Raw genomic sequence first — 26,917 nt, forward strand, 5'->3', positions numbered from 1 at the left:
TGGAGACCACACGAGACACGCAGAACCGTCACACACACTTCACACCACCATCAACACACACCAGGCGCTGTCAATCCAGCTCTGATCGTGATTTATGAATGGCCTTTGGCGATTGGCATTTATGCTTTCGTGTCAGCGATCTAAAACTCGTGATGTGACGAGGCAGTTTAAATGTCATTTACAGCCATTCATAAAGCATGAACATTATTAAAAGCTGAACTCGACAGGATTAAATGCATCAGAGGATATGAGTTCACTACAAATTAAATTAAAACAAGTATTTCAATGCCAAAGCAAATGCATTTCATGTGCATTTAGCAAGTACTTGATTTAATATATTCTCAATATTAAAATCTTATACATTTAATATTCAAATATGATGCAATTTTCTAAGAATCTTTCACTGTACATTTACAATACATCAAATAAATTGGCATATTTTTGCCAATTTAACAGTGAATCTCACAAAAGCTGTCAAGTCTACATCACATTTCTCTTCGTAATTTGCATGCAAATCAATTTTTAGGAGCAATGTTAAACACTTTTTCAGTTTAATAATTAAAATACATATTAGATTTTACATTTTTAGAATATTATTTAAATTATTATTTTTTTACTTTAAGTTGCACAAGTATGGGTGACATGAAAAATCTATCAAAATAATTATTTTTTATTAAAAATAATACATTTTTAGGAGCAATAAAACTTTATTTTTATGAAAAAAAGCCTCATTCTGAAAATGCTCATTACTGTCATGCAAAATAAGTAAATATGAATATAAACAGATTTATGTATTGTAATTGCATATCAAATTTCAATGCATTTGGATTGCACATAAACTAATAAACATAATCTGATTCATATTTATCAGATTTCTGCATTGCAAAAAAAATGGCATAGTTTATTTGATTTGCTTTAAATAATCAAATTTTCAAAAATGCATTTATTCCAATTTCCTAGAATCAGCATAAATGGATGGAAATTTGTATCCAATTCAAATACATAAGTCTTAAATTTAGGCTCAAATATTTGGATTTAAATGCAATGTATAAATAGAAAAATTTCTGTATGTAATTTTTTACATTTATTTTAGTCTTAAAATGAAACATCCTCGGCAGGTTTCGTGAGATTCACAGATAAATATTAAATAACATGCTTTGTAAACATTTTTCTGAACACTGTATAAAATAAACCTAGGAATAATCACAACAACACCATGTCATCATCATTGTCAACATGCAGGAAATATTAGCTGGATGTAAAAGTGCTGAGACTCATTCAGGGGTTTAGCTGGTTTCTAAAGGCTGTGTGTGAGCGAGCACTTTCTCTCTGCTGTCGCTCTAAAGCGCTGTGAAGTTTAATATGATTTTCCAGATTTACGGCCAGCGGACGGGGAATTCCTCGCCTCTCAGACTCACTTTCACTGAGCGTGCAAATCTAAACCAATGCCATTCAATCGCTCGCTCTGCGCTGGACAGAACTGCAGACTAACAGCAAATCACACTGTACATTACATAAGCATATTTCTTTTTGATTGATTTCTTATTATTTCTTTATGGAAGCTTGTTTCCGCCCTGGGACAACATTTTAAAAAGATAATTGCGACTTTTGATCTTGCAATTGCAAGTTATACACTAAAGTTCCATCTCACAGCTCTGACTTTTCTTTCTGACAAAGTCTACATCTCACTAATCTGACTTCTTTTCTCAGAATTCTAAGTTTATATCTCGCAATTCAGACTTTTTTCTCTCAGAATTCTAAGTTTACGTCTCACTATTTTGACTTTTCCCCACAAAATTGTAAGTTTACATCTCACTATTTAGACTTTTCTTTCAATATTCTGTTTAAATCTCACTATTCTGACTTTTTTTCTCATAATTCTAAGTTTACGTCTCACTATTTTGACTTTTTCCCCCAAAATTGTAAGTTTACTTCTCACTATTCTGACTTTTCCCCCCAGAATTCTAAGTTCACATCTCACTATTCTGACTTTTTTTTTAAAATTCTAAGTTTACATCTCACTTTTTTTCTCAGAATTCTACATTTATATCTTGCAATTCTGAATTTGTTTTAAATTTCTATGTTTAAATCTTGTAATTCTGACTTTTTTTCTCAGAATTCTGTTGTCTCGCAATTCTGAATTTGTTTTAAATTTCTAGGTTTAAATCTTGTAATTCTGACTTTTTCTCAGAATTCTACATTTATATCTCGCAATTCTGAATTTGTTTTAAATTTCTAAGTTTAAATCTTGTAATTCTGACTTTTTTCTCAGAATTATAAGTTTATGTCTCGCAATTCTGAATTTGTTTTAAATTTCTAAGTTTAAATCTTGTAATTCTGACTTTTTCTCAGAATTCTACATTTATATCTCGCAATTCTGAATTTGTTTTAAATTTCTAAGTTTAAATCTTGTAATTCTGACTTTTTTCTCAGAATTATAAGTTTATGTCTCGCAATTCTGAATTTGTTTTAAATTTCTAAGTTTAAATCTTGTAATTCTGACTTTTTCTCAGAATTCTACATTTATATCTCGCAATTCTGAATTTGTTTTAAATATCTAAGTTTAAATCTTGTAATTCTGACTTTTTTCTCAGAATTATAAGTTTATGTCTCGCAATTCTGAATTTGTTTTAAATTTCTAAGTTTAAATCTTGTAATTCTGACTTTTTTTTCTCAGAATTCTAAGTTTATGTCTCGCAATTCTGAATTTGTTTTAAATTTCTAAGTTTAAATCTCGTAATTCTGACTTTTTTCTCAAAATTCTACATTTATGTCTCGCAATTCTGAATTTGTTTTAAATTTCTAAGTTTAAATCTCGTAATTCTGACTTTTTTCTCAGAATTCTACATTTATATCTCGCAATTCTGAATTTGTTATACATTTCTAAGTATAAATCTTGTAATTCTGACTTATTTCTCAGAATTCAAAGTTTGTCTCGCAATTCTGAATTTGTTTTACATTTCTAAGTTTAAATCTTGTAATTCTGACTTTTTTCTCAGAATTCGAAGTTTATATCTCGCAATTCTGAATTTGTTTTAAATTTCTAAGTTTAAATCTCGTAATTCTGACTTTTTGTTATTAAGTTTATGTATCACAATTCTGACTTTTTTCCCTCAGAATTCTAAGTTGCATACCTTTTGTGTTGTATACCAATTACCTATTTTAAATGCCATGGCGAAAACAAGCTTACATGCTTCTTTAATCCATTATAAATCAAACTTTTATTATTTTTTTATGCATGTTTATGTTCTTAAATGGTTAAATGGCTGAAATATCTCTGTGGATGAAATGTGCTGTATAATAATATTCTAGCACAGCATGTAGGTCTATGAACATGGTGTCGTCTGGATGAAGATGAAGATAACACTGAGTGGGTGAGTGATGAAGAAAACAAGCAGGCGACGAGGCGGCACTGGCTTCCCACATGCTAAAAGCCCATTTTTGACATTCAATTATCCAGAATACTGATGGTGTTTCCCAGCGGACAGAAACAAGCTTCATCATCTGGCTGTTTCTCCTCATTCAGTCTGTTTAATAATCTACCGCAGGGCCTGAGACAGCACAAACACTACTGTACACATATATCACAGTAACACCCTGTAATACTGACAGAAAATCAAACCAATTAATGCATACAAGAGAAGGAAAAGAAAGATAACACTGTAAATGTAACACTGAAAACAAGAAAATACGCTCCACCATGCCCAGAAGTTCTCCTTCGGATAGTTTATTTCAGTCTTTTATATGCTAACACAATTTTAAGAGACAGTAGATGTATCAAATGATCATTTAATAATAATACATTTTTATTTAGTCATATATTTTATTCTTAAATAATTCAAATCTACTTAAAAGGTCACAGTATTATGTATTTTAATTATAATACATTTATATGTAGTTATAGATTTTATTCTTTATTTTATTAAAATCCACTCAAAATGTCACTGCATTAATTATGTAATTTTATAAGGACTTTATGACAAAATAATCCCAGTTTATTTCCCAATACTGGAAAGTCTTTCCCCATTTCTCCTGTAAAGCTTCCAGCAAAAAAACGAGACGTCTCGCTTCAGAGTCAGTCTGCATGAAGATTAAATGGATCAAATTTGATTAAAGAAAAGTGCAGTGAGAATATCACAGAGATGGAAGCAGCTTTTATAACAACCACTGATGCTGTAAAAAACACTGACATCAGGAGGACGTGTAGATGCGGGTTAGTGGAGTTACTGGTGGATAGAAGTAACAAAAACATGATCATGTTGGGCTGATGGGGGAAATCTGATGAAAGCATGTCACATTTCACTCAAAAAAGAAGAAAAATAGAAAAGAAATTACACTTTGTATACAGTAAATTAAGCTTTTTTAGGACCGTTATGGTTTTTTTGTGCATTGACTCATTAATAACAATGAAACTTTTTTTTGTAATTCTCATTATTCTTAAAGGTGATTCTCATTAAATTCTCATTAATGTAATACAATAATGTTTTACTAATATCAGCATTTTTATTAATATCAGCATAAATTACAACAAACACTACCATGATGTATACACACTTTGCCAATTAAGTAAATTAGCTTCTTCTTTTTTACCATTACTATGAGATTTTTGGTTGAAAATGTGATAAATTGTCATGAAAATGTCATAATACAGGGAAAAAAAAAATCCTCAAATAAAAGCTTGATCTTTTTGATTTTGGTGTGAAATATGACCTGAACATCGAGATTTTAATCAGCTATGCAAACAATCTAATCTAATTAATTAGCAGATTAACATAGTAACCCTGCTTAAACCAGCAAAAAGTGGTCAGTTGGTCTGGTTTGATGGTTTTAAAGGGGTTTTTGTCAGCAGGGCGAGACCATCTTAAACCCACTATACTCTTAAGAAGAAAGTTATTAGAATCAACGGCTCCACGAATAACCTTTAACAATTGATGCACAAAAGATTCTTCATAGTGGAAAAAGGTTTTTTAGATTATTAAAATGTTTTCTCACTAAGACACAAATAGTCACTGGAAGCACCTTTTAAAACCCTTCTCAAGAGGCTGCTTTCACTTACAAAACGTGAATATAAAGTAAAAAAAAGGTTATTTTTGGTATCGATGGTTCTATGAAGATTCTTTATGTAATATACCTGTACATTCCATGAAAGGTTATTTAGATTAATAAAATGTTCTTCGCACTAAGAAAAAATTGTCCTTTTTAGAACTGATCGCTGAAAGGTTCTTTGGGGAAACAAAAATGGTCAAATCAACTTTTAAAAACCTTTATTTTTAGTGTGTTTGACCTTGAAACCACCTCAGGCTGGTTTAAGAAAAGACTTTTTGTCATTTTAATGTTTGTTTTTCCATCCTCAGCAAAATTCCCTAAAACTGTTTTTGAAACTTCCTGTCTGTGAGCATAAAAAGAGAGAAAGGCCTCTGGAAATGGAGCATTCACAGATGTGACAGAGAGACGAGTGTATCTTACCCTCATGCCTTCAAAACGGGACAGCGCTCTCAGCGGTCTGAGCGCTCTGAGCGTTCGCAGAGATTTGATGGCAGCAAAGTCGGAGTATCCGAGCGTGTTTGCTACGAGGCTTACTAGAGACACCTATGAGTGACACAGAGCCGAGGACAAAGAGAAGATACAAATGCAGCGTTAATAAAACACACGTGCGACAGTCCTGAGGAAGGAAAACACACGTCAGAAGGCGGCGCCTCTCTGTGCTGGGAGGAAGAATGAGGATTAATCGGGAAAACCCAGTTTCAGCGATCAAAGCTGGATCTGTCAGTGATAAATGTTGTTTTAAACGGCGTGGCTCATTGTTTTCTCCACACTCTTTGACCTGTTAAGGGCTGAAGGGCAGTTTAGTGGGCATCTTTGAGCCGTCTACTGAGTGTACTCGGACTCGGGCCCGTTCGGAGCGGGTCTTACCCTCATCCCAGCAAAGCGGGAGACGGCGCGGAGAGGCCGGAGCGCCCGCAGAGTCCGAAGAACACGCATGGTTCCGATTTGGTCATAATTGAATGCACTTGCCATCAGACCAATCACTGAAACCTGTATGAATTGAATTATAGTTCGTTTAGTTAGAGTTTCTCATGAATTTCATATTATTCATATTAATCAAATTGGAATTTCAATGCCAATGTAAATGCATTTCATGTTTTGAATGCACTTGATTTAATATATTCTAAATATTATAATTTTATACATTTCATATTCAAATATGATCAGATTTTCTAAGAACCTTTCACTATTCATTTACAATATAACATATTTTGAACCTAAAATATGATGTTCACTACAAATTAAATTTAAAAAAGTATTTCAATTAAGTACATGTGCATTTAACGGCTTTGAATGTACTTTACCTATTTTTTTTATTTTTTTCATATTATTCTAATAGGACAAATTGAAAAAAAATTCAAATGACTTGTGTCTAAAACACATATACATATATATTCTATAAATTATATATATTTTAAAAGCAAGACACTAAACATTGTTTTTTTTATGCATTGGTCAATTTTGAGATTTTGGGCTATTTGGCTTTTCACAATGTGTTGTTTCAGATTAGTGGAAAGACATCCAAAATGTACTTTAAAGTGTTTATTTTATTGTTATTTATCTATTTGTGTCTGTAGATTTCAATTTCAATTCATATCTTTAAAGGCCGTTTTCACAAAATGAGTTTTTTCTCCACTTCAGAAGCACTTATATTCACCAAAATTTACAGTTTTATTCTTATGTATATTCTGAAGGTTTTTACTGAGGGGTTTGTTTATATATCATTTGCCTTCATTTTTACAACATTTTATTCCTGAAAGCACGGTGAAAATTAAGTACTTTCTGTTTGTTGACAGTTTTTTCTGATTTATGGAGTGATAAAAAGAGAAATCCAAAATCCCCTCAGTAATAAACTTTAACTCTAATATGTCAACCAAATCAAACAAGTATTTTAAACCTGTTTTTATCCAATGTTCAGATATTTGTTCTGGAATCGTATGCATGTTTACTTAGATAATGCATATTTCCGAAAACTTTTTTTTAAAATTCTTTCTGTTCTAAAAATGTACATTTTAAGCACATTTCATGTATTTGAGGAGAAGGAGAAGAGTGTGATTTCTCCAACACTAACATCACCAAACAGATTCGAGAAAGTATTTTAACATCAAAAATAATTACACTCTTTACCTTTCACATCACATCTTTAGCATTTAGTTTCAAATTCACAGCCCTCCACACCAGTATATTTGTTTTCTTTTCACTGAATTTAACCACGTATTTAAAACTCAAATCCATATTTATAAAAGCACAGTACAGTAAAGATTGTTCATTACAGTGTTGTAGTTAATAACAGTGATACGGTTCTGGTTGTTTTGGCTCTTTGGTCACAGTAACAAATAGCATTTATAATTGAATAGATAAAGAATTATCTACCACAAATGTGACCCTGGATCACGTCACCAGTCTCGAGTCGCACGGGTATCTCTGTGGCGATAGCCAACAATACATTGTATGGGTCAAAAAATTATCGATTTTTCTTTTATGCCAAAAATCATTAGGATATTAAGTAAAGATCATGTTCAATGAAGATATTTAGTAAATTTCCTACCGTAAATATATAAAACATGTATTTCTGTGAGTGAATGCAGCACAATCACCAACATAAATGCACAACTTTAAAGGAGATTTTCTCAATGTTTCGATTTTTTTGCATCCTCAAGATTCCAGATTTTCAATAGTTGTATCTCGACCAAATATTGTCTTATCATAACAAACCATACATCTATGGAAAGCTTATTTGTTCAACTTTCAGATTATGTATAAATCTCAATTTCAAAAAATTGACCCATGTGACCCATGTCCAGGGTCACAAATATAGAAATGCAGCTTAGAAAGTTGGAATAATGAGAAAAATACTGAATTGCTACTATTACCTATTAGTAGAAAAAAAAATGTCCCAATTATCCTGAAATAAAACCTAAATTCTTTAAGTTTTGATAATTATTCTATAAACATTAAAAATGTTTTTTTTGGACTCTTTCAAAGGAAACGTCTCGGTTACGTATGTAACCCTCGTTCCCTGAGTAGGGAACGGAGACGTTACGTCGGATGACGACGAATGGGGTTTCGCTTAGAAATCCTATCATCTTCGAGTATTGAAACACGAGCCAATGGCAATGAAATGCCATGGGTCTGCGGAATTTGCATAGCGTAACTCCGCCCCATGCAGGGGGTATATAAGGAAGTGCGCGAGCAACATGCAGACTATGTCTTCGCTGAGGAGCCGAGACTGAACTCAGGCGTTCCAGCGGTACAGCGGAAGTGGCAGGGAGACGTAACGTCTCCGTTCCCTACTCAGGGAACGAGGGTTACATACGTAACCGAGACGTTCCCTTTCGTTGTCACTCCGAGTTACGTCGGATGACGACGAATGGGGTTCCCAGTGTAATCACGCCACCTCTCGACTGTCTTCCAGTGCCCTGCGTAAGTCTGAGCTCCCTGTCGTGAGACTAGCACGGACGAAGGACTCCTACTTAACACAGGAATACCAAGGTACACTGGGAAGCATATCCAGTAGAAATATGCAATCATGCCCAGCCCGAAGGGGGGGACTTAAGAATACACATATGACCCGAAGGAACTGCATAAGGAGAATCACTGGGGTGTCCAGCCGCAGGTGGAATATTTCAACCCCAGGGGTGGCAAGGTGGCTTGCCAAGGGAAAGACACATGCTCAAGGAGGCTTACAGTGGAATACACATGTGGGGGTCGCCCGGAGGGGAACCATGCACATGGAGGCACCTAGCCAACGCGAAAGCTGCCGGTGGCATAACTCTGGCGTTGACGTCGTCAGTGCTGGAGGAGACTCAGGGCTTATTAGGCTCACCTGAGGAAATATCGCACGTATCCCGTCCGTGGAGAGGAATGGCGAGCAAGCGAAGACACCTGAGCAGAATCTAGTACCGGCTAGTTGAGGCGAGTACATGAGAAGAAACTGGCTCCACTCGGAGATTGTAGAATCTCGCGAATGTGTTAGGTGTCGCCCAGCCTGCAGCTCTGCAGATGTCTGTTAGCGAGGCGCCATGCGCTAGAGCCCAAGAGGATGCCACACTCCGGGTGGAGTGGGCCGTCACACCAAGGGGGCATGGTTGACCTTGCTGCTGGTAAGCCAAGCAATGGCGTCCACTATCCAGTGAGACAACCTTTGCTTGGAGAGAGCCTTTCCCTTCAGCTTCCCACCATAACAGACAAAGAGCTGGTCTGAGGTCCTGAAACACTGCGTTCTGTCTACGTAAGCACAGAGGGCGCGTACTGGACAGAGCAGTGCCAAGGCTGGGTCTGCCTCCTCCAAAGGCAGCGCTTGCAGGTTCACCACCTGATCTCGAAAAGGTGTGGTGGGAACCTTGGGCACACATCCAGGCCGGGGTCTCAGGATCACGTGAGAGTTAGCCGGCCCGAATTCCAGGCACGCTTCGTCAACCGAAAATGCCTGCAGGTCCCCTACCCTCTTGATGGAGGCCAATGCAACCAGGAGCGCTGTCTTCTTCATTGACAGGAACTTAAGCTCCACTGATTGCAGAGGCTCAAAGGGAGCACTCTGCAGGGCAGTTAAAACCACTGAGAGGTCCCAAGAGGGTACGAGGGGAGGACGAGGAGGATTCAATCTCCTCTCTCCCCTCAGGAACCTGACGACCAGGTCGTGCTTCCTCAAGGACTTACCATCAACTGCGTCGTGATGAGCGGCAATGGCGGCAACATACACTTTCAGGGTGGGGGGAGACAGCCTTCGCTCCACCCTTCTTGCAGGAAGGAAAGCACGACACTGATGGGGCATTTCGTGGGTTCAAGATTTTTAGAAGAACACCAGTTGACGAAGAGGTTCCACTTCAACGCATAGACATGTCTCGCGATGCTCTAGCGGAAGTGATGGTAGCCACCACCGCTGGTGGTAGGGTACTCAAACCTACCTCGTCCCGTCCAGGAGCCACACGTGGAGGTTCCACAGATCGGGACGAGGGTGCCATAAGGTGCCCCGTCCCTGAGAAAGCAGGTCCTTCCTCAGGGGAATAGGCCAGGGAGGTGCTGTCGCGAGGAGTACTAGTTCTGGGAACCAGGTGCGGTTGTGCCAGTATGGGGCAACCAAAATTACCTGCTCCTCGTCCTCCCTGATCTTGCGCAAGGTCTGCGCAAGAAGGCTCACTGGGGGAAACGCATACTTGCGGAGGCCCCGCGGCCAGCTGTGCGCCAGTGCATCCGTGCCGAGCGTGCCCTCGGTCAGGGAATAAAACAGGTCGCAGTGGGACGAGTCGTGGGAGGCAAACAGGTCTACCTGTGCGTCCCCGAACTGATCCCAAAACAGCTGAACCGTCTGGGGATGGAGTCGCCATTTTCCAGCGAGAGGCCGAAGCCGAGACAGCTCGTCGGCCGCCTGGTTCAGGTCTCCCGGGATATAAATGGCTCGAAGCGACCTCAGAGGCTTCTGACTCCATATGAGGAGGTGGCGGGCGAGTTGCGACATACAGCGGGAGCGTAGACCACCTTGACGGTTGATGTACGCTACTGTGGCGGTATTGTCTGATCGGACTAGTACGTGTTGACCCCTGAGCAACGCCCGAAAGCGGTGCAGGGCAAGGCGTACAGCCAGCAACTCGAGGCAATTGACATGCCAAAGGCGCTGGGGTCCTGTCCAGGAGCCCGCGGCAGCATGTCCATTGCACATGGCACCCCAACCCGTGGCGGAGGCATCTGTTGATACAACAACATACCTGGAAGCTCGTTCTAAGGGAACTCTGGCCCGTAGAAAATTGAGGTTCGACCACGGGGAGAAGGTCTGATGGCAGGTCGGAGTCACTGGGACTCGGAGCCTGCCGTGTTGCCATGCCCACCTCGGGACTCGATCGCGAAGCCAAAGCTGAAGCGGTCTCATATGAAGCAAACCGAGCGGCGTTACTGCGGCTGTGGATGCCATATGCCCCAGGAGCCTCTGAAAAAGTTTCAGTGGGACCGCACTCTTGCCCTCGAACTGACGAAGACAAGTCAGCAGTGACTGCGCGCGCTCGCTCGTAAGCTGCGCACACATGGCGACCGAGTCGATTTCCATACCGAGAAAAGAGATCCTCTGCACTGGCAGAGTTTGCTCTTCTCCCAGTTGACCCGAAGGCCCAGACGAGCTAGGTGCCGGAGCACAAGGTCCCTGTGTTCGCAAACCTGGTCTCGAGAGTGAGCTAGGATCAGCCAGTCGTCGAGATAGTTCAGGATGCGAACCCCGTGTTCCCGGAGGGGAACAAGGGCTGCCTCGACGACCTTCGTAAAGACGCGAGGAGACAGGGCTAGCCCGAAAGGGAGAACCGCGTACTGGTATGCCCGCCCCTCGAAAGCAAACCGAAGAAACGGTCTGTGTCGAGGTAAAATGGAGACATGGAAGTAGGCGTCCTTCAGGTCGATCGCTGCAAACCAATCCTGCGGCCGCACGCATTCGAAAATGCGTTTGGCCGTGAGCAACTTGAACGGCGTCCTCTTTTTTGAAGGGAGCGGTTCAAGACGCGCAGGTCCAGGATTGGTCGTAACCCACCGGATTCTTCGGTACAATAAAGTAGGGGCTGTAAAACCCAGACTTCATTTCGGCTGGAGGGACAGTCTCGATCGCACCCTTCGCCAGTAGGGTAGCGACCTCCGCTCTCATGACAGGGGCATTGCCACCGGCCATAGTGAGTGGATTCCCCTGAGGCGGGGAGGAGACCACGCGAACTGAATCACGTAGCCGAGCCTGATGGTTCTCCGACCCGGCGGGACAGTCCGGAAAGCTCTAGCCAGGCCTCCAGAAACTGCGCCAGCGGGGTTATTCGAACCACAGACGTACCGTCGGGGGTGCAGCGAGGCGGAATGACCGGCCCAGGCGTGGGTGGCATAGCGGCCCGGTGCGGGGGCACGGCCATAAACCGCGTCCTGCCAGAGGAGGCCAGGGGAGGACCAGCGTCCCACGGGGGCGTGCTCTGGCAGGGGTCTGGCGACAGAGGGGGATGAGAGGAGCGTGGCCCGTGGGCGGCGCGTGCTGTCATCCACAGCCTCTTGGGGCTCAGAGAAAGAGCATTAGTTCTTTTGTAGAGATCTTCACCCAGCCCTCAAGCGGGGGAAGGAGTGGTCCTGCTACCAGCTCCTGAAGAACTGAGCCCTAACTCCAAGCTGCCTGTCTCAGGTTTTGTGCTGCTCAGCCAGGTGTTAGCCGGCTAAGGGGCAGAGACAGGCGGTGCCAGCCTCCAGCGACCCCCTTGTGCTCAGGCCAGTGAAGGCTCGAGGGGAGGAGCCGCAAGGAGGCGGCGTCGGCGGGAAGCAGACTAAGCAGACCACACCGACAGATGACCGTCAGTGCAGAAGCCTCAGTCTGCTTGTGGATTGATCGAAGACTGTTGGGCGCAGTCCTCAACCACCCCGCCGACCAGGCAGCCCGCCTCAAGGTGCTGCTTAGGCTGGCGTGGCAGTCTAAGGGGCGGAGACGGGCAGCGCCGCCCTCCTGCGGCTTCCTCCTGCTCAGGTCCGTTTGCAGGCCAGAGGGGAGCAGCCGCATGGATGGGGGCTTGGCGGGAAGCAGACTGAGGAGGCCGCACGGATGGATGACCATCGGTGCCGGACCCGAGTCTGCTTCAGGTGGTCGAAGCCACACCGCCAAAGAGCTCAGCCTGGGACATGGGGGAGCTGAGAAAATGAATTCTCAGACCCTGCCACATCAACCTGGCTAAGCCCATGTCTGGACCACATAGTGGACATCACCTGACCCAGGATCACGCAGGTACCGATGTCGCCCGAGAGCGAGGTCAGTAGTGTGCGTGGCGGAACAACCAGGCCGGGCATGGGAGGCATAGCGTCCCAGCATAGGGGCGTGGTTAGAATTTCCGCGTTCTGCCAGGGTTGGCCAGGGAAGGACTAGCGTTCCACTGCGGCCGGTTCGACAGAACTCCCGGGACAGCACTGCATCGAAGGCGCAGGCGACACACAGCACTGCATGACCGTGCCACTATAGTGACAGGGAACATACAGACCATGATCGCCGTGCGATCGAAAGCAGCGAAGGCGGAGGACACCCGCGGGCCGCGAAAGTCACGTGGAGTTTCGCGCAGCGCAGGTGTCCTGATGCACGTCCGGGAGAAGCTTACAGCGCTCGGGGGGAGGGCGGGGCCACTCCAGCCGATGCTTTCAGCTGCCCGGGAAAGCATGGCTGACAGCTCTGGATCGGTCCCGGCAACGATGGCACTCCCGTGGGAGGCAACGCAGTCGAAACTTAATTTCCAGAGGAATCAAGCCCGCCTTGTGATGCTGTGAGTGCATGGTCTGCGATGTGGAGGGGGGTGTGGCCCGAGGAATTGACTCGTCGGTTGTTGTGCCACACCAAACCCTCAGATCACCCTGGCCACCAGCCAAAGTATCCCTTCTCGAGGAAGAGATAAATTGGGGTGTGGCAGAGGGGACTCTACTCACATGGAGATCATTGAGTCTTGATCTATAAACATCGCGATGGTCATGTTCCCGCAATGAAAACATGACTCATCAACGAGCGCTGCCAAGCGTGATTAAGCCCAACACGCAAAACAGCGCTCGCGACCGTTAGGCAGATGACTGACGCACACACATCCAGAAAATACACGGGCGAACCGTCTTGAAAAAGACGTGCCGCGTGCAGCTCTTTTAGAGAGTGGAAAAGCTCAGCAGAGTGCTGAAGCACCCAGGGAGAAACACACTCACTGTCGGCAGATTACTGCACAAATCAGCAGCAGGAAATGCGATCTCGCTGGAAGCGCCGTCACACCAACACACTGAAGAGCCGCTCGTCTCGAAGAGATTTGAGATGACACTCAAAAGGCTTGTGGAGTGAAGTACTGAACTTGGCTCCGAAGCGAAAACATAGTCTGCATGTTGCTCGCGCACTTCCTTATATACCCCCTGCATGGGGCGGAGTTACGCTATGCAAATTCCGCAGACCCATGGCATTTCATTGCCATTGGCTCGTGTTTCAATACTCGAAGATGATAGGATTTCTAAGCGAAACCCCATTCGTCGTCATCCGACGTAACTCGGAGTGACAACGAAAGGGAACAACAATTTATAGATTCTCTTTTAATACTATAAAAGCACTCAATATTAAAATTAACCTACACTATGAATTCAATACTTCGAACCTAAACATTTAATATTTTAAAAGTTGTGCATAGATTGATATAGAATCAGCCAACCCAAATATGTACATACTTTACATATGAATACCTACAAATACTAATGAGATTGTGATCATGAATAAAATGGGGGGGGGATTTGTCATTTAATGTGCATTTAACACTTTAAAAGCACTCAATATTAAAATTAACCTACACTATGAATTCAATACTTCTAACCTAAACACTTCATATTTTAAAAGTTGAGCATAAATTGATATAGAATCAGCCAACCCAAATATGTACATACTTTACATATGAATACCTACAAATACTAATGAGATTGTGATCATGAATAAAATGGGGGGGGGGGGATTTGTCATTTAATGTGCATTTAACACTTTAAAAGCACTCAATATTAAAATTAACCTACACTATGAATTCAATACTTCTAACCTTAACACTTCATATTTTAAAAGTTGAGCATAAATTGATATAGAATCAGCCAACCCAAATATTACAGTATACTTTATGTAAGAATACTATTGTGATGTACTGAAATACAGGACCAAAACAAACAGCACCGTATCACTGGACCGTGTCTGGAGTGCGAACAACAGCAAAACAATGATCTTTCAATAACACTCACAAAATGCTGAAACGCATTTATTTGATTATTATATAACATAAAAGTTGATCTCTGTAAAACTGGCCTCATTCAGTCTCCCTGAGATTTGAAATGTTTTATAATAAAGCACTATGGCTGTTATTCATATGCAATTAGACGCTGGGAAAAGTAAGCGGATGCACTTACATCCACGATGAGAAAGTCCAGCCAGCACCAGTAGTTGGTGAAGTATTTCCTGAAACCGTAGGCGATCCACTTCAGACTCATCTCTAAGATGAAGATGTACGTGAAGATCTTGTCTGCGTATTCGAGCACCACTTTGACCACTTTCCTCTGTTCAATGTAAATGTCTTCAAATGCCTTTCAACAGAAAGAGATGCAGAAGAACACACACAGTTCAGGGTGAGGAAGACTTCAGACCTTCATCTGCTCATTCTGTCAGGATTACACACTGAGGGAAGACGGAGAGCGACAAGCTACACAATATGACAAAAAAGCAGTGTTTAGATCCTGATATAAAGCCATGTTATAAAGAAAGACAGTCATTCGGGTTTGTTAAAATTGTCAATTTAGTATCATAGAGATATTAGTATTATTTTTATTAATATGTTGACTTTTAAAAATTTATTATTTTTATGTTTTCTGTTATCATTCAGTTCTGTTTTTGCTATTTAAAAAAAGTTTATAGTTTTTGTTCATTTTTATTATTCTATTTTTTATTTCTCATTTAAAAATGAGAAATGTTTCCTTGGATTCTAGATGAAAAAATAAAATCTATTTATGTTTATAGTTTTAGTTAATGATAATAACTCATTTAGTATAATTGTGATAATAACATTTTTATTGTATTTATTTTTATAAATATTTTGAATGTTTTTTTGTTTGTTTTTAATTCTACTTAACGTTTTAGTAATTTAGTAATTTTGTCTATATAGTTTTTATTAATTTTAAATAATATAATAAATATATTAAATAACATATATATATATATATCGTTAGCTAAAAATATAATAATAAAAAAAATCGTTATCTGAAAAAAAGAAAGAAAAAAATGTGTGTGTGTATATATATATATATATATATATATATATATATATATATAGTTTTTATGATTATGATATCATACTATTCCAGGTCTGGACCAACATTAGGATGAGCAAATGATAAATTTGTATTTTTGTATTATGTCTTTCGCTCTCTATTAAGTGTCCAGTGTGTGTGTTTTAGCGGTTCTGCTGCACATACGATGTCCAGGCAAACATCTGCGTCCACCAGACTCTGCACTGGTTCTGCCGACTCTGCAGTTTCCCGTTTTCTGCTTACTTTCAGTTTTCATGTGTAATCCTTCAAGTGCGCGTCTGAAAGAACAGCTGGCTGCTGAAGCTGCTGGTAAATGCCACTAAAATACCAGCCGGCCGACACACACCTGGCACCCGCGTGCCGACACCAACACTGACATTCGGCCCTCTCTGGGAGGCACACACACAGGGTCTTTAAGGAAATCACCAGTGTTATATAATATTATGCAGCGGGAATATATATGTTTTGCTCTGGCATTTACTGTTTTCTGTGTTGTGCATTATCTTACAAAGTCAGAACTGGTTATGATTAAAGTCAACATGAAATCAACACTGAACCCATTTGCTGTCTCAGCACATGTTCCTGGTCTTATTGTCATCCATCATCAGTGCATGTAATAATAAATGGAATTGTATCATATTACAGTAAAGATTACAAGTATAATAACATTCCTTCATTAATACATTAAACCATTAGGCCTATATAATGCTTAACGTTAGTAGTTAATGTACATGAACTGAACACATATACACTACTGTTCAAAAGTTTGGGGTTAGTGAGATTTTTTTATGTTTAAAAAAAGAGAAAAGTCTCACCAAGGCTACGTTTATTCAACTAAAAATACAGTAAAAACAGTAATATTGTGAGATATTATAACAATTTCAAATCAGTGTTTTCTATGTGAATATATTTTAAAATGTAATTTATTCCTGCGATGCAAAGCTGAATTTTTAGCATAATTATTCCAGTCTTCAGTGTCACATGATCCTTCATGATTATTATCAATATTGAAAAAAGGTTCATATACTTTTTAATGGAAACTGTGATAGATTTTATTTTTCAGGATTCTTTGATGAAAAGAACAGCATTTATATATATATATATATATATATATATATATATATATATATATATATAAATCAACATACAGTATAATCATCCATATATAATTTTCTTATATGAAACTATTTTAATGCACATTATCTAATGAGCCAATTAGATAATAATTATTCAATGCAATAATGAAAGTGTTAGTGAATGTCAAAATTTTGAGCAATAACTGCATAAAAAAGCAAGAAAGTGCTATATTTCAGTCTTATTGTCGGCCTTTTCACTTGATAAACCTCAAAAAACACAAAAACGTCAGGCAACAAATGAACAGAAGTGTTAATTTAGTGCTAAAGCGAGGCTGTGTGACAGGATGAGCGAGGCTGGGATTATAACAGCTCGTGGCGTGTGTTGCTGTAGATTAGCGTCAGACGACTTCTCTCTCAGAGACGCCGGTCAGCAGGCCGTCGGCTAACAGGAAGTGAGCTGCCACTTCCTGTCTCACACACACAACTCCTGTGTGCTTGGTTTCGAGTCAGTGAGGAACGAGCTGTCATGAGGTCAGTGAAGCAAGCAAACCAACCAGTAAGAAGTCTTTACTGGCTCCTTCCCACAAGCTCTTTAAGGCAAGACTCCTTTGGCAAAACCAGTGTTTTCATGCTCGGGTCAGTTTCTGCTTTCATAACGTGTGACTTTACAGTTTTATTCATATCTTCTGAAGGTTTGCTCAAACTGTATATCATTTGCCAGATTTATATAACATTTTATTCCTAAAAACATGTATTTTGTTTCTGCCAGTATGCAGTGATAAAAAGAGAATACAAAATCTCCTCTGTAAAAACCTTTAACATGTCGACAAAATTAAACAATCGTTTTGAACCTCACTGTATCCAATGTTCAGACTGAACCTGCTCTGGAAATTTATGCAAACTAATTCATATTTAATTTGATAATGCATCATTTGCATATTTAAGCATAACATTTTGCCTTAATGTACTTTGATTAATCAACTGGGAAGTACGGTGCGATCTATTAACATTTTTACCCTATTCACCAGTGGTGTCTCGGCGTAAAGGGATAGTTCCCACAAAAATGAAAACATTATCATCAATTACACACCATCATGTCGTTCCAAATCCGTAACACAACATCAAGACAATAAAGACAACAGCGCAGCGTTTAAAGATCATTTACGATGACTGGAATCACAGAATTGACTGGTATTTCTCTGCTGAGGTGTGAGTGGACTCTTAAAGGAGTAGTTCACTTCAGAATTAAAATGATAATTTACACTCCCTCACGTCATCCAAGATGTTCATGTCTTTCTTTCTTCAGTCGAAAAGAAATTAGTTAGAAAATAAACACTCCAGGATGTTTCTCCATATAGTGTCTTCAATTGGGTCCAACGGGTTGAAGGTCCAGATGTGAGTTTCAGTGCAGCTTCAAAGTCTCGACACGATCTCAGACGAGGAATAAGAGTCTCATCTAGACAAACCAGCGGACATTTTAGAACAAAATAAACATTTATATACTTTTAACCACAAATGCTGGTCTTGCACGTCCACGACTTCACGCATTATGTAATAGGGTTGGGTGATGTCCCCTAAATTGGCAGTTGACGATGTTAACAGTAAAACATCACGATGGACGATGATATCGTCGGGGGGGGGTCCTCTTAATGCTACGGAATAGTGCTGACCATCACAAAGAGAGAGAGAGAGAGGGAGAGAGAGAGAGAGAGAGAGAATGCACATAGTAGCTACTTACATCTACTATGTTTACGGGAATACTCGACTTGGCATTTTGAAAATTTTCTGTGTTTATTTGGCAGTTTAGGCGCGCAACCGAAGACAAAGCGTTTGTCCGTGTTGTGCTCGGAGCGCGCACACAGCATCCGACTTATCGCACTTTTAATATTTCTTTTCAATATAAAGCACATCCTGCTCTTTTCTTTCTCATTCATTCATGTTTTGTTATTAATAACTTTAAACAGAATCGTCAACTGAAATCTGCACGGATTATCAACAATACGACACATTTATAATATATAAAGTGTCTGCGGCAAAAGTGAAAGTACCAGCGGTCAGCGGGTGAAATGTTTCGAAATGTCTCTGCACAGCAAAGCACCCGTTTCAATAAAAGGATTTATTAAAGTTTATATAGCCTACTTTTACATTTTCGCTGCTGTTCTAAAATGATTTTCGCCATTACCTTAAACAAGCTGCAGCTGCTTGAATCCCAGTGCAGGAGCTGTAGGTTACAATTGAATTTACCACAGAAACGTAAGCGGTTAGTTGATTGCTGTGGTGACTCGTGACACTCGCGAACAGCACTGAACACGCACTTTTGCCGGTTCAAATTTGGGGGGGGGGCGTGGCATCACGATGGTGGCTCTTCATCGTGATGTCGGTCAGCCATCACGATGGACGATGATATCGTCCATCGGCACAACCCTATTATGTAAACCCGTTGAAAGGTCAAGCGGTGACCGGACGTAGAGGAAAATGTAGAGTAGAAAAACTCCATCTTGTTTTCTCCTCCAACTTCAAAATCATCCGACATCGTTGTTTTACCTTTTTTATTTAGTATTTTTGTAAATGGCGTTTGACTTAGTCTTTGCACGTTCTCTTTGTAAACACTGGGTCGGTTCTTACGCCTAGGTCACGCTTGACCTTTCAACTTGATTACGTAATGCGCGGCGCATCACAGCTTGTGCAAAATGAGGATTTGTGGTTAAAAGTACATAAATGTTTGTTTTGTTCTAAAATGTCCGCTGGTTTGTCTAGATGAGACTCTTATTCCTCGGCTGGATCGTGTCGAGACTTTGAAGCTGCACTGAAACTCACATCTGAACCTTCAACCCGTTGGACCCCATTGAAGACACTATATGGAGAAACATCCTGGAATGTTTTCCTCAAAAACCTTCATTTCTTTTCGACTGAAGAAAGAAACACAAACATCTTGGATGATCAGGACATTTTTATTCTGAAATGACTTTATCCTTTAATGGTTAAAAGCCAGAGAATGACCCTCACTGGACTGTCAATGAAGGAACAGAAATCTCTCAGATTTCATTAAAAAGATCTTCATTTGTGTTTCGAGGATGAACGAAAGTCGTACAGGTCTGGAACGACATGAGGAAGAGTAAATGATGCAGAATGTTGATTTCTGGATGAACTGAATGTAGAGACGAAGCTCACCAGCGCTCCACTGCTGAGGAGGATCATGAAGATGATGAAGGTCTCGAACCAGCTGTGCTCCACGATCTGATAACACGTCTTCCTCAGACGCCACCAGGCTCGGCCCAGACCCTCCGACGTGTTGATGTCACAGCACTTAAAGTGACGTACACACACTGGGGGAAAAATCATTAGAATTAAGATCAATGATTATTAATTTGTTAACAAACAAGTATTCATTACTTCAATGAGCTCATTGTCATTAATATTTTGATTTAGCTTTTATTTTCAGTGTTCATGTTCATTTTTGTATAAAAAATAATTGTCATTTCGCTATATGCTTTTGTCGTTTTATAAAAAAATAAAAAATAAAAAAAGTTTTATTTCCAGTCAACAATTTTTGTGATTCAACTTGGCAAGGTAACATTTCTAACTTTCGTTTAGTTTAAGTTTTTGAACTAATATTTTTATTTTATTTTATAATTTTTTTTCTTAAACTTTTTATGTATATAAATATTTTTATATAAATATTTTATTTCGTCTTAATTTCAATTAACGTAAATGTTAATCGACTGCACTGGCTCACTGTGTCCTACAACTAAAAAGTAATAAAATATGAAATAATGTAACCAAATGATAAAATAATATGAAAACATATTAAAAATATTTCAAATCATTAACAATAAGTTCTCAAACAAATGATATGAAGTAAAATTAATACATTTTGTTCAAATATCATGGATTTTTTTAAATTATTTTTGTGGGAGTATACTAGGGTCCGTGCTATGACATCATTTCCTGTTGTATGTTTTGTGTCACATGACAACGAAATGATTCCTGTGACTAAATGAATAACTTGCTAAATGAATAAATGTAAATGGCTACAACACACTGACTAAATATTTAAAACAAAACTGCTTCACTTCTTTAATTTTTAAATAAATGATCCTGAATTGAAGAATATCCCAAACTACTTTATATTTTGTAATACAATAATAGATTATCCACGTATCGAGCGCACGTAATTGAGACCATAAGTGAGAAGAAGACACTCATTTTGCTGACTTTTCCACTTTCAAAACCTCTTTGTTCAAATCAACATTTGAAAACGCAACTTCAAAAGACTTCAAAGAGCTTGAAAACACTTCAGAAGATCACAAATGCAGTTCCAGAGAAACGTGGAGATCAATACGTGAACTGCTCTTCTGTGTAACACACACACACACACACACACACACACACACACACATCAGTGGAGTAAGTGATGAAGTCAGCGCTGGTAAATGGACCTCGCGAGGCTGATGTAAAAGGTCTTCTTCGTCTTGCTAATCTGAGGCTCTTTTATGTGCCATAATCCCGGCCGGTATCACTGGCGCTCTTAAAGCTCCACGTCTATAACAACGAGTCCCTGCCATCAAATCCCATTTGAGCCTCGCATGGTCGTGGAAGCGTCTCCATTACTGGCATCTGAGCTCTTCTAAATTAACTTATTCCCTGTAAACTTAATAACAGGGTTATGGTAACAGGGTTCTCTCAACTCAATTTGTAGCGATGCTCCTGCTCTCCTCAGACATTTTAGCACTCGGGCATCACCATTCATCAGACAATTAACAACATCAAGAGCAAATCAACAGAGCTGCGAGTCTGAGGTTATTGGTGACTTCATCATTCTCTTGATCTGACATGTGAACAGCATTACAGAGAGTTGTGCTTACTAGGCACATTACTGTTCTAGCGCTCATACTAACGGTAGAATCCATTATAAACAACTTTTTTTTATAAACGGCAAACCTACATTTATTTATTTTATTCCCGCAAATCCATTCATTTATTGCATTGTGCTTATTCCAGCAACCTTTTTAGGCAATCAATAAATCAATAAATAAATAATGCATATTAAGTATTAGTACGTCTATAAATAAGCAAACAAACAAACAAACAAATAAAAAAATATAAAAATGTGACTTGTATTTTAGAAAAGTCAAATCATTAGTTTCTAAAATGCATTACAATCGCAAAAATTTTCTTTAACTAGAAAGTGTTTATTGCATTGCACTTGTTCACATGTTTTGAGATAAATAACAAAAATAAATGCAAATAAATAAATATAATATAAATAATGTTTATTTGTATTAGTCTGCCTATAAACAAACAAATAAATATTAGTATGTGCATAAAAAAGAGAATGTATATCAGTAAATGTATATTAGTATCTCTAAATAAAATAAATTATATTAGTATTAATATGTTGCATGTTTTGATCATAAAATATAAAATAGTGATTTATTTTTTCAGGAAAATATGGTATGTTAAATCATGCAATAAAATTGTTCATTTCTAAAATGCATTAAAAATGCAAAATGTCAAATCCATTAATTTCTCCTCTATCTAGAAAGTGTTTATTGCGTTCTGCTAAAAAGCAACCTTTTTAGGCAATCAATAAATCAACAAATAAATAATGTATATTAAGTATTAGTATGTCTATAAATACGCAAAAAAACAAACAAATAAGTATATATAATGTATATTCATTTTAGTATGTCTAAAATGTCTCGCACATTTTAGATGATAAAAACGTGACTTGTATTTTAGAAAAATATGGTATATTAAATCCTTAAGTTACCATGCATTCAAATCATTAATTCCTAAAATGCATTACAATTGCAAAATGTAAATTGCATTATTATTTTTTCTTTAACTAGAAAGTGTTTATTGCATTGCACTTGTTCACATTTTTTGGGCAATAAAGACACATTCTCCTTCGTGATTTCCCTTTGAAATGTGTGAATCTGCCCTCTTCACTTCTGATTCAATTCAGTCTTGTGAAAGTGTGCCGTTATTCGATTTATAGGTTCGTTTTAGGCAATAAACAAACAAACAAATAAAGTATATTAGTATTGGTATGTCTATAAATGAAATAAATAAATAAATAAATAATATTCATATTAGTATGTCTATAAACAAAAAGCAAATAAATAAATGCAAATAAATATAATATAAATAATGCCTATAAACAAACAAACAAACAAATAAATAAATATTAGTATGTGCATAAAAAAGTGAATGTACATCAGAATATGTATATTAGTATCTATAAATAAAAAATAATATTAGTATTAATATGTTGCATGTTTCGATGATAAAATATAAAATAGTGATTTATTTTTCAGGAAAATATGGTATGATAAATCATGCAATAAAATTGTTAATTTCTAAAATGCATTAAAAATGCAAAATGTCAAATCCATTATGTTCTCCTCTACACTGTAAAAAATGTCTAACCTCCCCAACTCAAAAATTTCTAGTGACTGGTCACATCTAAATTTTTCAATTGGCCCAAGTGAAATTCTGTAAATTTACATTTACAGAATTTCACTTGGGCCGATTGAATTTTTTTTTTACAGTGTATCTAGAAAGCATTTATTGCATTCTGCTAAAAAGCAACCTTTTTAGGCAATCAATAAATCAATAAATAAATAATGTATATTAAGTATTAGTACATCTATAAATAAGCAAACAAACAAACAAATAAGTATATATAATGTATATCCATTTTAGTATGTCTAAAATGTCTCGCACATTTTAGATGATAAAAACGTGACTTGTATTTTAGAAAAATATGGTATATTAAATCCTTAATTTACCATGCATTCAAATCATTAATTTCTAAAATGCATTACAATTGCAAAATGTAAAGTGCATTATTATTTTTTCTTTATCTAAAAGTGTTTATTGCATTTTTGGGCAATAAAGACACGTTCTCCTCAGTGATTTCCCTTTGTAATGTGTGAATCTGCCCTCTTCACTTCTCCGGCAGAGAGCTGTGCACTGATTCAATTCAGTCATGTGAAAGTGTGCCGTTATTCGATTTATAGGTGAGAAATCCGATCTGGCCTCAAACGAAACCCTGGGATGTGTCCTGTCATCTGAGAATTACATGGCAGCTCATTTCCCATAAATCACTCACTCCTTAAAAGAGACAGCAGTTTATGGGCCGTCCCGACAAGCAATCCCACTGTTTTCCACCGTACGGAAATAAAGTCGACAGCTTATAAAGTGCAGATTTGAGGTGGTTGTGTAAGCGCACGCACACACACACACACACACACACACACACACACACACACACACACACACACACACACACACACACACTTCTCAGAACAAACTGTTACTTAACAAAGCAAATGCACACAATATGAACACCCTCAAGATGATTCGCCTCTTTTAATGTCTTATTTTCAAATTTGGAGGGAAAGTTGCGAGTAGAATTAAAGATTCCATTTGGAACCTTTAACGGTTCGGTCAGGCGACTCGTATTGAGGGATTCCCAACATGGGATCATTTTATGGATTTAGATTCAAATCATTCATTCATTTAAAATTTCCATTAAACTTTATGAATTTAACTACTGCTATCACCAGAAAAAAAACAAAAAATAAAAACAAAGTATTATGCAATCATTTAAGACATTTCTTCTTATATAGAACCGTTTTGGCATAAAGTGTTGTTTAAAATGAGTTAAGAACCTTCTTTACTAACCAGTGTGCAAAATATCATGTTCACAAATAATTGCATGAACAATTAACACTTAATATGACTTTGTATTACTAGCACTTCTCCTTTGATTGCCTTCTTTAGAGGAATTTCTTCATTTGGATAGAGATGTAAATGTTAATAGTTAAGATTTCAATTGTCTTTTTTGACACTAAGAGCCGCCTTTCAATTTCATGACTTATAATTAAGATCAATAACTGATGTTTAATCGTATAAACCGATTACAGTCAGACACTACGAGTCGAGAGTCAGCGTTTCAGCACGTCGGGTGAGTCTGACTGGACCGGCGGGTCGATGCATTCAACAGAATTAAATATAGAGTCAGTCATCATCAAATTAACACAGGACCATTTCGTCTCTGACGGGCCTCTTCAAATCTATGCTGACACAGGACATCCAATTTAATGCCCCATTGCCCTTTTAAAGGTCAGTTCATTGGTTAATGTTTTCTATCAAATCACCTGCGCTTCAGAACGAGAGTAAACAGGAGGATCAGAAAACACTGATTCCACCGGCTTGATACTGGAGATCTCTCGCTCTTCAGCTGAAATAAAAGAGTTAAAGGGTTCGTTCCCCCACTAATGAAAGCTCTGTCAGTAATTACTCTCCCTCATGTTGTTCAACCCCGTCAGACTTTCCTTCATCTTCAGACACAAATGAAGATATTTCTGAGTAAATCTGAGAGCTGTCTCACTCCTCCATAGGCTTCTCTGTAATCGAGATCTGCATCCCAGAAGAGTTAGTAAAGACGTCGTTAAAATAGTCCAAGTGACTCCAGTGGCTCAACCTTAAGTTTATCAAGCGTTGAGAATACTTTTTGTGAGCAAAAAACAAACAAAAATAACGTCTTTCTTCAACTCTTCATGTTCCTCTGTGTGTCTCTGAGTGAGTTGACGTAGTGTAACAGCGCAGCGCTTCTGTACATCAGAACGGAGGCTCACTATTGGCCGACGCTGGTCATGTGATGCGTGTGATGCTGGCCAATAGTGAGCCTCCATTCTGACGTACAGAAGCTCTGCGCTACGTGAACTCACTCAGAGACACACAGAGGAACATGAAGAGTTGAAGAAAGATGTTATTTTAGAGTTTTTTTTATGCACGAAAAGTATTCTCGTCGCTTGACGAACTTAAGGTAGAGCCACTGGAGTGAATAGTGACGTGTTTTACCCATTCATTTTCAAAACATTCAGATCCACAAATCAAATCAAACACATAAACATTTGAAAATCTGGAAAAGTGCATGTTGTTTGTGTCCTTCAATGCTTTGTGAAAAGATGGACTTCTATAACCTTCTGCGCTTTACTTTACTTTAACGCTGAATGATCTGAGAATGAATCGAGCTGTTCGTCATCGTAAGAGTAAAGCTTCTCGCACACTGAGTCAGAAATGTCCGTGTGCGTTTTTATCCGTCATTCGTTGTCTCTGAATTGTCCACACACACCTCTCAAAACGCTGTACGGATGTGGAAAACAGAACATCGAATCCGATCCGAATTTCTTTATGACGGATGAAAGTTTCGGAGGCAGTGTGTAAACGTGATTGACACAGCATGAGGTCGTATTTATTTTTGAACGTGTGCAAGGACATTAGATAGTGTCTCTGTAAGAGTTGTGTGGGATTACGCACGATCAGGAAAGCAGTTTTCCGGATCCATGGTTTCTTCTGCCGTCTCGGAGTATTCGTCCTCTTCCTCGCCGGGCTTCCGGAGGTCGATGGTGCTGCCCTCTGATAGGCTCGTCTCATCGCTCTGAAAATCACGAGAGCCAATCAGATCACTGGACTGATGAATTTACTTATTACTTATGATATATTTTTCACCTCTGCAATCATTCATGATTCCTGGAGAATTAAAACCCAGATTAGATGTACAGCAAGTATAGATGTATAGATCTATGACGATATATAGGCCTGGAAAAAAATCATTTTCAAATTTTCTGATATTTCCATTTTGCTTAATCGTGTAAACCCTCCATCTTCCACGTTTTGGGGTGAAACTGTGAAAGTTGTTTATTTATAAATGTAATAAGTGTACATCGAGTATTTTAGTATTTCTAGATATAAATAAACAAACAAAAGACGGATTACAAAAAATACAAAAAAATACAACAAATACAAGCCCATGCAGAAACATTAGGTTAATATTCTGAATACTGAATGTGTCAGAAGACAAATCAGAGTCATAAGTGTTAAAATTGTTGCTTTATTCTGCATGTGTGTGTGTGTGTGTGTGTGTGTGTGTGTGTGTGTGTGTGTGTGCATGTGTGCATGTGAGAGAGAGAGAGAGAGAGAGAGAGAGT

At 38.8% G+C, this 26,917-nt stretch overlaps 1 protein-coding gene across 1 annotated transcript in view; it reads right to left on the reverse strand.

Moving 5' to 3' along the window:
* scn5lab (sodium channel, voltage gated, type V-like, alpha b) overlaps positions 1–26,917 on the reverse strand; it is a gene marked incomplete at its 5' end in the record, with an annotated part of 121,825 nt that overhangs the window by 9,717 nt on the left and 85,191 nt on the right. Inside the window, 4 exons of the mRNA XM_081353428.1 lie at positions 5,467–5,589; positions 14,944–15,117; positions 20,085–20,239; positions 26,247–26,367. Coding sequence (XP_081209554.1) covers positions 5,467–5,589; positions 14,944–15,117; positions 20,085–20,239; positions 26,247–26,367 — 573 coding nt within the window. The remainder of the gene's footprint in view (positions 1–5,466; positions 5,590–14,943; positions 15,118–20,084; positions 20,240–26,246; positions 26,368–26,917) is intronic.

The sequence above is a fragment of the Scardinius erythrophthalmus genome, assembly GCF_964197995.2.
Source record: "Scardinius erythrophthalmus genome assembly, chromosome: 22".
NCBI classification, from domain to species: Eukaryota; Metazoa; Chordata; class Actinopteri; order Cypriniformes; family Leuciscidae; genus Scardinius; species Scardinius erythrophthalmus.